The sequence below is a fragment of the Entelurus aequoreus genome, linkage group LG04 (genome assembly GCF_033978785.1).
Source record: "Entelurus aequoreus isolate RoL-2023_Sb linkage group LG04, RoL_Eaeq_v1.1, whole genome shotgun sequence".
NCBI classification, from domain to species: Eukaryota; Metazoa; Chordata; class Actinopteri; order Syngnathiformes; family Syngnathidae; genus Entelurus; species Entelurus aequoreus.
This window is the reverse complement of record NC_084734.1, coordinates 38,641,542-38,658,666: the sequence shown is the minus strand read 5'-3', so window position 1 is coordinate 38,658,666 and position 17,125 is coordinate 38,641,542. Positions and strand designations below refer to the sequence as shown.

The 17,125-nt window shown below is 41.1% G+C and overlaps 2 protein-coding genes across 3 annotated transcripts; both read right to left on the bottom strand.

Annotated features, from left to right (window-relative positions):
- Positions 1 to 631: 631 nt before the first annotated feature.
- LOC133648600 (UI-like) lies at positions 632 to 5,303 on the bottom strand. 2 transcript variants are annotated; one of them, XM_062044847.1, is made up of 2 exons: positions 5,237 to 5,303; positions 632 to 1,127 (listed from the first exon to the last, which is right to left on the bottom strand). In XM_062044847.1, exon 2 carries the CDS (start codon positions 1,123 to 1,125, stop codon positions 751 to 753), a length of 375 nt encoding a protein of 124 aa, XP_061900831.1. In that variant the 5' UTR covers positions 1,126 to 1,127; positions 5,237 to 5,303; the 3' UTR covers positions 632 to 750. The 2 variants fall into 2 exon arrangements, with proteins under 2 accessions (XP_061900831.1, XP_061900830.1); XM_062044846.1 differs by lacking the exon at positions 5,237 to 5,303 and adding an exon at positions 2,124 to 2,596.
- Positions 2,803 to 16,344, bottom strand: LOC133648599 (protein Mpv17). The gene is made up of 8 exons (XM_062044845.1): positions 16,206 to 16,344; positions 15,597 to 15,720; positions 6,633 to 6,748; positions 6,479 to 6,571; positions 6,319 to 6,414; positions 5,458 to 5,490; positions 5,336 to 5,388; positions 2,803 to 3,135 (listed from the first exon to the last, which is right to left on the bottom strand). Exons 2-8 carry the CDS (start codon positions 15,667 to 15,669, stop codon positions 3,066 to 3,068), a joined length of 534 nt encoding a protein of 177 aa, XP_061900829.1. The 5' UTR covers positions 15,670 to 15,720; positions 16,206 to 16,344; the 3' UTR covers positions 2,803 to 3,065.
- Between the last annotated feature and the right edge of the window lie 781 nt (positions 16,345 to 17,125).

Genomic DNA, 17,125 nt, shown 5'->3' with positions numbered 1-17,125 from the left:
CAACCCATCACTAGATGGCAGAAGCGGGGATCGAACCCAGAACCATCAAGTTGCTGGCACGGCCGCTCTACCAACTGAGCTATGCCATCCCTGCACACCCTCCAAGTGCCCCCTTTGCTCACTTCCCTGCAGGCAGCAAGTGGACGTGGTCCACAGTGTCCCACTCTACCAAGTCACTTTTTCACCTGTCAAGGTCCTTTGGCCTCATCACGCTCTGGAAAGTCTCAAGAGACGATACTTTCACAGAACAATTATTTCTTGTACTATATCAGTATGTGTTATGTTTTAAAGATGGAAACAGGTTTTGTGTTGACTTAAAATATATTTGTATTCATATTCTTAAAGTTGCCGTGACTCAAGTGCAAAGATATAAACTTGTTTTATTAGAAAATATAAATGTTGGACACAAAGACAAAGTGATGGATGGCAATTAAACACAACTTCCCCGTCTGTAAACGTCCTGTTTGAAGATCCGAAATAACATTTTGGTTCATTTGAAAAGACAAAACTGTATTAAACACACATGTTGATATTGTTATTGATTGTCAATACAGCTACACTTGAGTGAGGAAAAAAAACATGTTGTCCATATTTTGCATTGTGAAAACTGCTTTAATAATTTCAACAGACATTCATCATGTGACATAAACCTTCACATTTCCATCTCTAATATTCATGTTATGTACAATATTTACGTTAAGAGGAAGTGAGCGTGCGTAAAAGAGGAAGACGATGACGGCGTGATTACTGTTACTTGCCGACCTCGTCCAGCACTTTGCGGTTGAAGTGAGCCCTCTGCCTCTGCTTCTCCGTCCGGGCCAAGTGGATCATGTTCCTCAGGAGGTGAAAGGTCAAGTCGATGGAGATTGGCGCGTCCTCGTTGCGCTTCTGAAGCTGCCCCTCCTCCGCTTCAACGTCATTATCATCATAATCCTCCTTCCTGAGAAAAGGTTTGTGGAGGCTGAAGCCCAGCAGGCGGGCGGCAGTGCTGTCCCCGGCTGAAGCTGCCCTGAGAAGCGCCTGGCCTGACTGGAGGCTGTTGTCATGGAGGGGGCGCCCTCTGCTGGCGGCGGGAGGGAGTAGCACCGAGGAGAAGAGGAGCAGAAGCAGCGACGCTGATTTCATGGCTGCAATCAAATGCATGAATATTTAATTTGGCACACATTTCAAGTACAACAACGCTCACTTCTTTTAGACTTTAAAGTATAATTGTATACCTTGCACAAACTTCAGTAAAGCTTTTGTTGGGGGTTGCAAAGTGTTTTGAAATAAATAATATTCTTTAGCTTTATAAGCATTATCAAAAATTTAGTTGTAATTTTTTTTTTTAATGAATTTATTAATCAGTCAAAAAAAACAATACACAACAATGCAATCCAATTCCAAAACTATCCCAGCAACACTAAGAACAACAATAAACAGAGCAATTGAGTGTTGCTGGTTACTGGGGTTCAATTCCCACCTTCTACCTTCCTAGTCACGTCCGTTGTGTCCTTGGGCAAGACACTTCACCCTTTGCCTCTGATGGCTGCTGGTTAGCGCCTTGCATGGCAGCTCCCGCCATCAGTGTGTGAATGGGTAAATGTGGAAATACTGTCAAAGCGCTTTGAGTACCTTGAAGGTAGAAAAGCACTATACAAGTATAACCCATTTATCATTTATTTATTAATTGAGGACAGACAAACATGACACAGAACAATCAAAATGTAGTGAAACAAAAATGAACATTATCGACAACAGCATCAATATTAGTAACAATTTCCAAATAGCAGTGATTAAAAAACCCTCATTGACATTATCATTAAAAACATTAACAAAAAGTAATACAAAAATTAGAAATGAATAGCTTACACTTGCATCACATCTCACAAGTATGACAACACACTGTGTCCAATATTTTCCACAAAGATATAATAAGTCATATTTTGGTTTAGTTTTAAGTTTTGATAATGCTTATAACGCTATAAAATAAAATTAAATATAATAAATAAAATTAATTTTAAATTTTTGATAATGCCAATATAACAGCAATGACTTTCTTTAGCCAAGCAGTTAAGTAAAACTGCAGCAAAGTCTTTTAACCTGAAAATAGCCGGAAGTAGAGCAGGTGAGCGTGCACTTACTTGCCGCAGGTGAACGTGCGCGAGAGCTCGGCGGTGAAGGGTCCGTGGGCATGTGCGCGCAGGGCGGCGAGCACGTAGCTTTTTATCCACGCAGCCTGTGACGTCATCGCCCGGTCCGCGGCTCGGATGTGGGAGACATGGTCCTCAAGGGAAGGAAGTGCGGACACACGAGAAGGTCGTGGAGCACTTTTGGGGAGGCAAGTCCCTCAGGAGCCCTCGTGGGGGGCCTCCTCCTCCTCCCCCACTCTCACTTAAGGTCAAAGACGTTTGCAGCACTTTCCTACCATCAAGAGGATTTTGCATATCCTGACATGATAAACTTTTTAATCATTTTTTATATTTCCATCTATCTGAATTTGTTTGCCATAAACATTTGTGTGTGACGTCAGTGTTTTTTCACATTGGAGCTGTCCACAGTGCTGAATCATGTGTGTTGATGTGTGCGTACACACACACATTAACACATTCCATTTCAAATAAGGTCAAACACTATTATTGTGCCTGCTAAACATTTACATAAGAGCACTTGAGAAATTAATTTTTCATCAGGAAGAAGGTGCGTGATTGTGTGTGATGGGGGTGCACATAATGGATGTTACTTGCAACTTTTTCCTTTTAATTTATTCTCATGACAGAAACACTATACATTTAATAAATGAAGGAAAAGGACTAATACTGGCGTCGCCTCCAGTTTCACAGTGACAAGCTGTTTAATAACTACATCATTTAAGACTTTCTTTCTTCAGGAACTAACCAGGAGAAAGTGTGTGAATGTGTGTGTGCGTGTAAGATCCACAAATAAGCGCATGTGCTTCAGATGTTGAGGTGTTGAATGTGTCAGCAGTGATTCAGTGGCTCTTTTACACTTTGCAAAGTTCTCTCTGGTCCAGCAGCAGAAACAACAATACATTGTGTTTGTGTGCGTGTGTTTGTGTGCGTGTGTCACTCTTTGTTGGCCTTCCAGGTCAAGTAGGAGTTCCACGCCACAGCGACCACCTGCACCACTGCCAACCTGTGTGCATCAAAAGGTTCTGGTTGACCACACCTGAAGAATATTATTTTCACTACTCTACTGCTAATGTCATCCAAGAGGAGACTGAGGGCCGCACAGTGCAAACTATGGCCAAAAAAAAAACTGCATGCAGCATCCACACCTAAACCAACGTGCTTCATGTTGTCATTTCCTGTGGCGTATTTAATCTGCTTGACCAATCAGTGAGCAGCAGTGGTTTACATCATCGAGGTGTCCAAGGTGCAACAGGGAGACAATTTCAACCCACAGTTTGTCTTTATTACTGATTTCCACCATTAACTTCCGGTGCCTCTCGTGGCGCGCGTCTCTAGGACTGAAAATGCATAGTAGAAGGTCTCAGGTTGGAAACCCATGTTGGAGTTGAAATTATGTAAAATTTTAAACTTATGTTTTAATGATGCTAAAATTGGTTAATACGCTGACCTTCAGCATAGTACCTCTGTATTTGTCAAATTCTGGTTATGGCCCTGATAATGAGATGTATTACCTTTTTTTTTTCGGACTATAAGGCGCACTTAAAACAATTTCATTTACTCAAAAATCAACAGTGCGCCTTAAGTACAGAATCATTCTGGTTGTGCTTACCGACCTCGAAGCAATTTTATTTGGTACATGGTGTAACCATGTAAATGTGACCAGTAGATGGTAGTCACACACAACAGATACATGTAGACTGCAATATGACGGCAGTAAACAACATCAAAACTTTAAATTTTCCATTGAAAATAAAGAACATTACCAACGGCACTCAAAAATCTGTCAAAATGTTTTAGTATGACTTTGAAGCCGCACCGCTTGATGGATTGTCAGCCCACATGCTACCGTTGTCAAGTAGTACTATGGTGTGTGTATAAGGACTGTGGGAAGCAGATCAGAATCATATCCATATTTAAGTGTTACTTCTTTCTAAACTCCTATAGTCATATAAAGAATAGCTAGTATTCTTCCTTCTTTTGAGTCTCATAGTAAGGTGTCGGCCTTCTAGATTGGAATGTGTCAGAGTAGAGATAACTCGGAGTAGTCTAAACAAAGGGAGTGGGGGCGAGGGACAGAGGGAAGATCACGGGACTTCCGGGGGTTTGAGGGGAGACCGATCTGGACCGGGCTGGGGAACGCTGGTGTGCTAGATTGGTCTCACGTTTGTCCTCTAAGCTTGGAGAATAAACCACAAAATACCAATTTCTGCCTGGTGATTGAATATAAACATCAGCTTATGTGCCATAAGAGAATCTGGGAGAGACTAGCAATTTAAGTTCCCCATTGGAGGAATGCTGGTCAACGCAACAGGACCAAAAAATGGCACCCAGTAGCGGACATATTATCTGGCATTTTGTTTCACAATATAATGCAAAACCAACATTTCTTACCTTCTAGTACCTGCTGATGTGTATTTGAGATCTGCGTAAGTCCTGAAAATTTGCGCAGGTCTGCCACTGTAGTGCATGACAATGTAGTAGTCGATAAGCTTCTTCTTTTTCCACTATCTTCTTGTTATTGGGCATTCACCCTCTGATGTTGCCATTTCTAATATAAAGTAGCGTAAAGTTCTCATTTATATCTCACTATGGAAACGCTAAAAACTACCGGTGTAGTGAGGTTACATTATTCACCCATGGAACTTTAGTTATTAGAGAGTTCCGGTCGGACGATTTTTCACGGGACACATTTCCGGCGTTGTTGCACTAGTGAGCCACAGATGAGGAGATGCTGCTACGTTATGGATTTGAGTAAAGTCTGAATGTCATTAAAACAGTTAGCTCCATCTTTTGACACTTCTTCGACTCCCATCGTTGCACGCTACACTGCTACAACAAAGATGACGGGGAGAAGACGCTGTCGGAGGTGAGCCACGTAAATAAGACCGCCCACAAAACGGAGCATCCTGAAGCGACTGTCAAAAAGCGCCTTGAAGATGGTCTGTAAAACATCATCCATGCAACATTTTGACCAAAGAACCACCATTGCATGTTATGTAGACCACAAGGAAATGTTTTACATTTTGAAAAAAAATCATAATATGACCCCTTTAACGCGCCTTATAATCCAGTGCGCCCTATAGTCCAGAAAATATGGTACATACATACACTGGTTTTCAGGAGGTTATGGCAAGTGGTTTAGCCATGTTGTATAGGAGGAGTTGGGAGGGGCGGCAGGGGTTAAAGAGTCTTTTAGGACTGACCTGTGGTGCAGCGGGATGAAGTAGAAGTTGGCGATCTGCACAGGCGGCCACAGCTGACACACAAACACACACGTTGGCATTTAACTTATAAGGATATCACTTAAAAATGCAGTACAACTCACATAATAGTTGGAGATGAGAGCATCTGTATAGTCCTGTGAAAACAACAGAGATACATTGTGCACACACACAAACGCACACGCGCGTGAGTGTTGTTAAAAGGTCACAGTGACACGTGGACGTCTAAAAACAAAAATCCAATATTCTGCCAACATTAAACCCTCGATCCTTTCAGAGTAAAACATATTTCTAATTAACGACTAACATTTTTATTTTTTTACACAGCACTTTCACTACAGCAACTAATCAGATACACCAGTTGGCGCTGTGGTGGAAAAAAGCTTGTTGCGCACCCTACAGCGTGGTCCATGTTTACAACTGTTGGGGCATTCAGAGAGTTCCGCGCTCTCCTGAGTGGCATTCTCTAAGTTTTAGTAGAGAGCGAGTGTCCACAGACTGGCGGCGGGGCAGAGTGTCTACAGGAAAGGGCGGGGCCTGCTCTCAGTCAAACACAAAGTTGTCTCCAATCCCAACAACGTGTTTGATCAGCGTCTGCTGTGTCGTTTATTTGCTGTCCTCTGTGACATCACCGCCTCCTAACGTCAATAATTGATCAGCCTGTTAGTGGACGCAATGTTTAAACACACGCACGCGTGCAAATGAGTCACACACGCTCTGCCCCTCCCTCTCACATCTCTTGCTGCATCACAGGAAGTATTTGCTTATAATTATAATTGCAATTGTGGACACAAAAGCTAACAATTAGCCAAGCTTTTACTTTGATTTCCATCAGCCGTATTGGCCCAGCGCTGCCTCTCAAAGGTCAGTGTGGGTACTTAATCAGGTATCGTCAGTGCTTTAAGTGTGTGTATTTTGTGTGCTTCACCTTTTCCTTGGTGGAGGTACCCATGAATAATTCTCACCCTGCGCATCTTGGCGACGTTCTCCTCCACTGTCAGTCCGTTTAGAACGCCAGAAAGAGCGAGGAATGCCCCCAAAAAACATGGGGCGAAGCATAACTACACACATGCAGACACACAAATCAGCAACATTGCGCAAACAAACAACAGTTTTACTAGTCACCTGATCCACGGTCATCTTCTTGAACGCAGCACTCTTGCTTCCTCCCGCCACCAGTCGGTCCAGAACTCTGTACCAGCTTCCAATGACGGGACCCTTCAAAGAAGGAGTGCTATGTTACTAAGAAGTCACCTGGTTAAATGGTAAACACACTTACCACGAAAAAGAAGCCAATGCCCATCATCTTGGCGGTGCGACGTACGTTGTGACCGGCGAGTCCGCGCCTCTCAATCAGCTGCTGGGCGATGACGTCGCCCACGCCCACTAGCGTGCCTAATAAAACACCATTTTGTTAGAAAACACAACAATGACGCTAGATGTATTTTTTTTTTAAATACAAATTTAATGATGTTATATTTCATACACTATACTAGCAAACATGTCCTGCCTCCTCCTGCTTTGGCTAACAGGTTGCTGTGGTGACACGACTTCCTCAGCAGGCGCGTGGCGATCTAAAGCACTGTGGCGCGCTTAAAAGTGACAAGACGCAACCTTTGGTTAAAAGGTCACAACAAACAATATTTTTGGCCATTTCTGACACCCCCGGCTCATTTTTATTGACCCTCTGCATTTTCTAAAAAGACAATTTATTATTAATATGTCATATTATTAAAAAGTACACTAATTTCACCTATAATGCAAAGCTTAGATGTTTTGTTGAGATAGTTTAGCATACTTTATAATTACCTACATTGGATGGCGTGGAACCGGAGAGACCACTGCTGGCGACCATCTTTTCCTCTGGAGTGGCATGAATGATGGGGGAGGCGGTGTAGCCCTCACCCTCACGCTATACAGCAGTGATAAGACTGTTCTCGTCTTTTACACCAACATGGGACGATGACAGTTATTGCCGCTTATAGCCCAACCGATGTCACCCCAGATTAGACCAACAACACTTTTAAGGACCAGCTACAAGATGCTATCATGGCAGCCTGCCCCCAGGACATTGTCATTGTTCTCACCGATACCAATGCTACAATCTCCACACATGATCCCACCCTCCAAACTGTAACAGGCCCAGTCTTCATCAATACCACCACCAACGATAACAGCCAACGATAACAGCCAACAATTACTCTATCTATGTAGAGCCACCAATCTCTGTATTGCTGGCACATGGTTCCCCCGGATGCGGATCCATCACTGGACCTGGTACAGCCTGACGGAAAGACCAAAAAGGCCATTGACCAGATACTCATATCCCACCGCTGGAAGACATCAACCAACAGCTGTGTCTTCAGAGGTGCACAGTTTGGCAACACATTCCATTGATTGCTGATGGCCGACCTGTGGCTGAGGCTCAAGGCAGGAGCATCAGCCAATGCCTTCCCCAAGCTGGACTCCCCCCGTCCAGTAGACCCAGCCATCATGGAGTGATACAGATGCACCTTCGCTAACAGATTTAGCGCTCTCAACAGCGGGAAATCTAAGAACTGGCCCCACCAATGAGGTCGTCATGGCTTCCACGGAAACCATCGGGAGAACAAGACCTGCCCCCAAGAAGCCCTGGATATTCCAAGCTACGTTGGACAGTGTCAACAACCGACGACATGGACCTGTATCAACGTCTTAACAGCCAACAAAACATCTTAATCCGATGCGACAGAGAAACATTCTGGAGCAATCAGGTGACAGCCATGGTGTAAGCTTCCCAAAATAACAAGCTTTTCAATCTCCTCCACCAAGGAGCGGGCCCCCATCAGCGCTGCTTCCCATTATAAGGACTGTGCAAGCAACGTCCTCTCAGAAGAAGCAGACTGCCTCAACCAATGGAAGGAGCATTTCAGTGAGCTCCTTAACCACTCTCTTTAGACAGCTGTACCAGGGTGCTGAAAGCTGCATATGAGTGAAAGTTTGGGACTCTGAGTGGTTCCTCATAAACAGCTGGGTAAGGCAGGGCTGTGTCGCGGTTCCTTAACACTTTAATTGCGTCATCAAACTTGATGTCACCTGTCCGCGAATGAATCCCTGGGGTGCCACTTGGTAACTATATCCTCAAGGACCTTGAATACGCAGCTGACACCACCCTGCTGACCAGCTCTACGAAGCCCTCAGTGTGTTCAACGAGGAGTCCAAAAATTAGGCCTGAAGATAAGCTGGCCTAAGACCTTACTAATACATGTAAGCACCTGATCCATCACTCTCTTTTTTGTGGAACATCCAATTACCACCTGGCTTTCCACAGCAAGCCGACTGGAGACGACCCAAAAGTGTCTCCCGCACCCACTGGCTGGATGTAACAGCCCAGGGCCTTAAAGCCTGTAACGTGACTCTGGCACAAGCTCAACTCTGCCCACAATAGACTCAAATGGAGAGACCTGGTTGCCACGGTTGGCTCTACGCACCTTGACGTGCAAGAGGACTAATGACATGAAATGACATTGGATTGCTTTTAGCATCTTTAATGTACAGAATGTATCAAAGCATACTCCCATTTTTCGTTTTGTAGTCCTATGTGGAAATAGTTTGGACACCCCCGTTATAAACTAATCTTATACAACCTATTTGTAATGTACTGAAATATAAGCTTGTGTAAACATTAATTTATTCATGATTATGCAGAATTAGGTGATGACGGCGTGGCTCAGATGGTTTGAGCATTTAGCCAGAAACTTGAGGGTTCCTAGTACAGATCCAGCTTCTGCCATCCTAGTCACTGCCAATGTGTCCTTGGGTAAGACACTTTACCCACCCTGCTACCATTGCAGCCCACACTAGTGTATGAATGTTTGGTGGTGGTTGGGCAGGCTGTTTGCACAAATGTCCATCCATCCATCCATTTTCTACCACTTATTCCCCATTTATTAATTAAAATTAGAATTAAATAAACACATTTGTGATACATGTATCAGTAATTTTATGACAATTATTTAATACATTTCAATTTCATTTTAAATATTTACTAAATTATTTAACAATTTAATCATTGTAAGATTTTTATTTATTTCATGATGTATTTATTTTATGAACCTGTGTGTCAGCGCTTCATGAATTTATTTTATCCATCAAACTCGTCCATCAAAGTCAGTGGGCGGGGCTAACAGGAATCTAGTTCAATGATTGCTTTGGTCTGAAGCCTGGAACTTTGGAAGTTTTTGAAAACATGGCAGCTAAGAAAGATATACTCTTTTTCAGGAGTTGGTGGTATATATTTTAGACCTTGCGAAGTATGTGGAAGCAAGACCTGCTGACCCAGGGCTTGTAGCAGTTAAATTTTTTGAAGTTGTTTGAGTTATTTCCACACTTTCAGACCAAGACATCGACCAGTACTCCTCTGCTACACTCTGGTCCAAGTTCAACATGAAAAAAATGAAAATGTGTATAAGTGATGTATCGTATTGAAATTGTACACATGTTCGAAATAATCTTCCACCAACCAACATACAGTATTTGTTTGTGTTTTATTTATTTCAATTGAGGTCCATCAAAAAACAATCACCCCAACATTGAAATAAATAATGAACGAAAAAAAGAAGAATGAAGAAAAACTTGTGATATCCGCCCCCTAGTCATACAGTTATATTTGTTGTTCAACTCGGAAGACTAGCTATATCATATTGGTCACATACATTCATAACATAAAACAAAATAAATAAACATGGAAACAATGATTTACTCCAAACCCTATCTTTTTATCATCATGATTTCTAAATGATTTTTAATACAGTAGATTTTTTTTATTATTTCACTGTCAAGATTGTTCCATAAACTAACACATTTGATTGAAATGCCTCTTTCCTTTATCCCTTTTATAAATCTAGATTTAGTAAAGAGCTCAGTTGCTTTTAGATTATAACTACTTTCTCTTTTAACAAATCTGTTCTGAATGTTGTTTGGCAACACTACAAATAGTGTAATCGGGTGTTGGGATCCGCCCACTGACTTAGATGGATGAGTTTGACGGATTAAATAAATTCATGAAGTGCTGAAACACAGGTTCATGAATTGAAAAATGTATTAAATCGTGAAATAATTAATTAAAACATAAAATAATTAAATCACAAAAGAATTATATTCCAAAATAATTATATTTCAAAATAATTAAATATTGAAATAGTTAAATATAGAATTTGTTTATTCTTACTGCATTAAAAATACAACAAAATATAATTTTACATTAAATAGACACTTTAATAACACATTTATTCATATAATTCAAATTGTAATTAATTGACATATTTAAGTAATTATTTAAATATGTATTTATTTCTCAGGCATTGGTGTGTAACGGTGTAACTGAATAATTGTGGTATAATTGTCTATCAAAGATGCACATCAATGAAGGAGATAAATAAAAATGATGATGATGATGATGAAATATGTATTTATTTCGTTCTGTCCCATTTGACCCTCCATACAAGCACTTTTGGTGTCTAGAAAAGCATTATATCAAAATCTAAAGGAATATGACTTCCAACCTCACTCTTGTCATAATTCAATAATAACGCCAACTTTGGAGTTTGGAAAGCAGATGTAAGACACTCTGCCTCCATCTAACGGTGAGAAGTTGCATTGCATAAATACGCTGCCGTAGAAAAATAACCAAAAAGAAAAATCAGCACATTTCCATGCTTGTTAAAGTGAAAGTATTAGTTAGGTAACGGTAAATGAACAACACTTTATGCTCAAAAGCATTGGAATCCCTCTCAGGAAGTGACAAGTAGGAAAAACGTGACCATTTGCAGCTTAAACAGCTTCTGGGCCGTTCCACCAAACCGGTGCCATTTGCATCTCCAGAAAATAAAATCTATAAATACACAATGCAATTAACTGTAAAACACATGTTTCTATTAAGCAAAGTGTTCTGCACATTGATCTGATTGCATATTTACTAAATACAATTCAAAATAATTTAATTAAGTAGAAAAATAACATCTTCTGCCTGTTATCCGGCTTCTAAAATTAGACTTTACCATGAAATATAATCAAATAAATCCCCCAGAAACATATTTTTCACGTTTGTGTTATACCTTAGCTAAATGCCTTTAAATTTAGTTAAAATTCACATTTTAGTAATGTCCTGGATTTTCACTTAGTCCATTACCCACTCCATAAAATGCGGAATGTTCCACAAGTCACATGGTCCACGTGAAGTTGCATCATTTAGATCCTCTGCAAGTCAGGCTTCCCTGTATATTTGATATTTCAACTACGACTGGGGAGGGCGGCTAAATCTTTGCACATATTTTTACGATTTTTGTTGACAGTAACGTTCTTTGTGTCAACTTATTAGCATATATAACAAGTGGCTATTGATGTGTATTTCTGGTTCTGTCATCCTCGTCCGGACAGAAGGGTGACACACGGCAGTGTGGCTGGATCAAAAGAGACATCGGAGACGCTTTACTCAACCAAAAGTTGCTTTATTACAAGCGAGTGTCATTATACAGGACTGCAGTACCTGGAGGTCAAGTCAAAAAAAATGGAGACACTCCTAACTTGGAGGAGCCAAACCACAGTCTTATATTCCTTCTTTTTCTGTCTGGGTGTGTGTTAATTCAGGAGAGTACAACCTGACCATGTAAGGAGATGTTTGTGTGTAAGTGTCTGGAAAGACAACAGATGTATACCATAACTTGTAGGTTGACGTTTAAAGGCCTACTGAAATGAATTTTTTAAATTTAAACAGGAATAGCAGATCCATTCTATGTGTCATACTTGATCATTTCGCGATATTGCCATATTTTTGCTGAAAGGATTTAGTAGAGAAAATCGACGATAAAGTTCGCAACTTTTGCTCGCTGATAAAAAAAAGCCTTGCCTGTACCGGAAGTAGCGTGACATCACAGGAGCTAGTATTCCTCACAATTCCCCGTTGTTTACAATGGGGCAAGAGATTCAGAGCGACAAAGCGACGATTACCCCATTAATTTGAGCGAGGATGAAAGATTCGTAGATGAGGAACGTTACAGTGAAGGACTTGAGAGGCAGTAATGGACGTATCTTTTTGCTCTGACCGTAACTTAGGTACAAGCTGGCTCATTGGATTCCACACTCTCTCCTTTTTCTATTGTGGATCACGGATTTGTATTTTAAACCACCTCGGAAACTATATCCTCTTGAAAATGAGAGTCGAGCACGCGAAATGGACATTTAAAGTGACTTATCTCCACAACAATACATCGGTGACACACTTAGCTACTGAGCTAACGTGATAGCATCGTTCTCAAATGAAGATAGAAACAAAAGAAATAAACCCCTGACAGGAAGGATAGACAGAAGATCAACAATACTATTAAACCATGTACATGTAACTACACGGTTAAAAATTCTCAGCCTGGTAAGGCTTAACAATGCTGTTGCTAACGACGCTAAGGCTAATTTAGCAACTTAGCAACCGGACCTCACAGAACTATGATAAAAACATTAGCGCTCCACCTACGCCAGCCAGCCTTCATCTGCTCATAAACAGCCGTGCTCACCTGCATTCCAGCGATCGACGGCGCGACGAAGGACTTCATCCGTGGGTTTGGCGGCAAGCATCGGCTAGGTGTAGTAAGTAGTCCTTGTTGTGTTGCTGTAAGTATTGTACTTAGCCGCTAATACACCGATCGATCCCACCTACAACGTTCTTCTTTGCAGCCTCCATTGTTCATTAAACAAATTGCAAAAGATTCACCAACACAGATGTCCAGAATACTGTGGAATTTTGTCAAAGAAAACAAGAGGTTTTTATATCGGGTCAGATGGGGTCCAACCACTTCCGTGGATTTTGTGACGTCACGCGCATAAATCATATCCAAAGGAGTTTTTCCAACCGGAAGTGTGGCTGGAATTTTAAAATTGCACTTTATAAGTTAACCCGGCCGTATTGGCATGTGTTTCAATGTTAAGATTTCATCATTGATATATAAACTATCAGACTGCGTGGTCGGTAGTAGTGGGTTTCAGTAGGCCTTTAAGATAAACATGAAGTCTCTCCTCCAGGATAGAGCAAACACTTTTGCATTCCGATGTCTGAATTTCTTGCCTCTTCTCGTGGGAGAGTTAACCCAGTCCATATGCGAATGTCCAACTAAGCCTCCATAATTTATTATACAATCAACCATTATTAACTTAAACCTGGTGGTTCGCTTTCTCCAAGTTGAATATGACCTTTCGCCATATGTAAAACATAATATGAGTTAATTAATTCACTTCACTATCCTTCACGTATTTGCTGATTTTACGCAAAAAACTCACTCACTCATGTCAATTTTGGTTCAGTTGCTCAAATTAACCTTTTTTTATTTTAGGGACCTTGTACAAAAATGAAATAAAGTTGATGGGCCCTTAGGCGCCGATCTACATTTCTGCCAGTAGGTGCTCGGACGGGCGGTAATCAGACGCTACTTTTCTGAGCAGGTGCCGTTTTTGCTTAGCGGTGAGAAAGAATCTGCCATCAATCCCACGTGGGTGCTCTGCATTGCGTCGGGGCCCAAGCACCCATGGGATCGGCTCCTATGGATGGGCCAATTAATAATTTTGACTGGTTCAGCACTGTAAGTGTATTATCAGATTTAGAATTTAAAAAAGACGGAAAAGCATCTTCATTTTGAGAGTTACAACAACGATATGGCACAGATTTGGCCGAATGACCCTTCCACTTTTCTAGAACGGCTTTCTACAAGATTTTTAAAGGCCTACTGAAACCCACTACTACCGACCACACAGTCTGATAGTTTATATATCAATGATGAAATCTTAACATTGCAACACATGCCAATACGGCCGGGTTAACTTATAAAGTGCAATTTTAAATTTCCCGCTAAACTTCCGGTTGAAAACGTCTATGTATGATGACGTATGCGCGTGACGTCAAATGTTGAAACGGAAGTATGCGGACACATTGAATCCAATACAAAAAGCTCTGTTTTCATCTCAAAATTCCACAGTATTCTGGACATCTGTGTTGTTGAATCTTTTGCAATTTGTTTAATGAACAATGAAGACTGAAAAGAACAAAGTTGTAGGTGGGATCTGTGTATTAGCGGCTGGCTCCAGCAGCACAAGCAGGAGGACTTTGACTTGGATAGCAGACGCGCTATCCGACGCTAGCCGCCGACCGCATCGGTGATCGGGTGAAGTCCTTCGTCGCACCATCGATCGCTGGAACGCAGGTGAGCACGGGTGTTGATGAGCAGATGAGGGCGGGCTGGCGTAGGTGGATAACTAATGTTTTTAGCATAGCTCTGTGAGGTCCCGTTGCTAAGTTAGCTTCAATGGCGTCGTTAGCAACAGCATTGTTAACCTTCGCCAGGCTGGAAAGCATTAACCGTGTTTTTACAGGTCCATGGTTTAATAGTATTGTTGATTTTCTGCCTATCCTTCCAGTCAGGGGCTTTTTTCTTTTGTTTCTATATGCAGTTAAGCCCAATGCTATCACGTTAGCTCCGTAGCTAAAGTGTTTCGCCGATGTATTGTCGTGGAGATAAAAGTCACTCTGAATGTCCATTTCGCGTTCTCGACTCTCATTTTCAAGAGGATATAGTATCCGAGGTGGTTTAAAATACAAATCCGTGATCCACAATAGAAAAAGGAGAGTGTGTGGAATCCAATGAGCCAGCTTGTACCTAAGTTACGGTCAGAGCGAAAAAAGATGCGTCCTGCACTGCACTCTAGTCCTTCACTCTCACGTTCCTCATCCACAAATCTTTCATCCTCGCTCAAATTAATGGGGTAATCGTCGTTTTCTCGGTCCGAATCGCTCTCGCTGCATTGAAAACAATGGGGAAATGTGAGGAGCCTTTCAACCTTTGACGTCACGCTACTTCCGGTACAGGCAAGGCTTTTTTTTATCAGCGACCAAAAGTTGCGAACTTTATCGTCGATGTTCTCTACTAAATCCTTTCAGCAAAAATATGTCACTATCGCGAAATGATCAAGTATGACATATAGAATGGATCTGCTATCCCCGTTTAAATAAATAAAAAATCATTTAAAGACGGTCTGTGGGGATTCCTGTCCATTTGTTGAATGACAACATATTATTGTATTTGTGGTGAACTCGTTCAAACACATGCTCAAAGTTCTTTGGCCGCAGTGCCAAAAAGGTCACAAGGTCATGAAAAGCATGCACCACACTGCTCTTCATCCAGTGCACACAACAACGTGTAAAGTGTGGATGCACTCTTCTTACCTGCAGTCACAATCTGCACAGTCCAGGGGTGGCGTCCCATCAGCACCTGGTAGGACCGCCACAAGCTCGCCATCTTTCTGCTCCACAGACGTCAATGAACACAATGGGAACCCTCTGGTGTCATCTGTACATAAATTCAGAGTTAATTGGTCAAATCATATTGAAAACCACTAATCGGGGTAACGGGTTGACTTAAGTGTGCCAGAGTGGTGCAATTTGTAGGACAAATAATCCAAACTAACAGTGAAGACACTTAACAGTTAGAAACAACGTGACTCCACTCAGACTCTGACTTCGTTTTATTACTTGAACTCGTTTTAGCGGAGACAGGGCGCCTAATGAAAGAGATGTTACTAAAACTAAGGACCAAAAGTGTCCTTACGTAACACAAGAATGTTGGCAAAAACAGCATACAAACTTTAAATAAATTCTGTCTAAATGACATTTGTCGCCCAGCAGAAAGTAAAACGTCTTCTGATGAACCGGTTCACGTGATCAGATTTGTTACGGTTATATTCCTCAAAACTTTACAAACATTCGTATGGTTTAATGCTCAATTCAAGTGTTTAGCAGGTCAAGTTAATAGAATATAGTTGAAGTAATCCTCACCTGTAAAATCCTGGATGTTTAACGCGCAGTACCCATTGCACTTTATTTCCTATTGCCAGTGAAGAACACACCTTGCGTCACTTCCGCCGTGCAAGAAGGAACATTTTCGCCCCCTAGTGACACACCCAAACATTCCAGGCAGCATAAAGTTGTTTTATTCTGCGAATATGACAAATATAACATGTTAATAGAAAATACAACAAAAACAAATTATAATGGCTTCAATAATTTCAAATGCACTCTGTAGGGATGAAATCCAACTCAATATTAATAATACTTTGTTTTCACATGAAAAAAAATTAAATAAAAATGTAGGACTTGTTTATGTAAGTGGCTGTTAAGTAATTTTTGACTATGAAATAAATAAAAGCATCCAAAAAATTAGAGCGGTTGGTATTCCACATAGTTCAGTTTTTGTTTTCAATATTAATAATACCTTGTTCTCGTATTTAAACAAATAAAAAATAAAAATGTGGGACTTGTTTATGTAAGTGGCTGTTAAGTTCTTTTTGACTATGAAATAAATAAAAACATCCAAAAAAAATTAGCGCGGTTGGTGTTCCACAGAGTTCAGTTTTCGTTTTCAATCAAAACAACAGAAAATTAAATAGCGGTATTAATAAACTTACCCCCATCTTGATGTCTCAATGACACGGACAGACAGCAGTTGCGGTTACATTCGACAGAGATGAATGGGTATTTTAACTACTGGCAATACATTTGTAACAGTGTTCGTCTCATGAAAAACAGTGTTGCCAATTATACAAAAGTAAAAGAAAATGCACATAGCCAAACCATTTGGTCTGTTTTGGCACTTCAAGTATGAACAATTGTCAGTTTACGGGAAGATGTAACAACATTGTTATACAGATTTCTTCACGAAAAGTGGAGGACAAACAAGGCAACAAAAAACTTGGGCT

Coding starts and splice junctions, on each gene's coding strand:
- LOC133648600 (XM_062044846.1), bottom strand. CDS start 2,175: ATGCCCACGGACCCTTCACCGCCGAGCTCTCGCGCACGTTCACCTGCG. Junction 1,128..2,123: donor CGCACGTTCACCTGCGGCAA/GTAAGTGCACGC, acceptor ATTTGATTGCAG/CCATGAAATCAGCGTCGCTG.
- LOC133648599 (XM_062044845.1), bottom strand. CDS start 15,669: ATGGCGAGCTTGTGGCGGTCCTACCAGGTGCTGATGGGACGCCACCCC. Junction 6,749..15,596: donor TGTGCAGATTGTGACTGCAG/GTAAGAAGAGTG, acceptor GTGTTTTATTAG/GCACGCTAGTGGGCGTGGGC. Junction 5,389..5,457: donor CTCTCATCTCCAACTATTAT/GTGAGTTGTACT, acceptor TTTGTGTGTCAG/CTGTGGCCGCCTGTGCAGAT.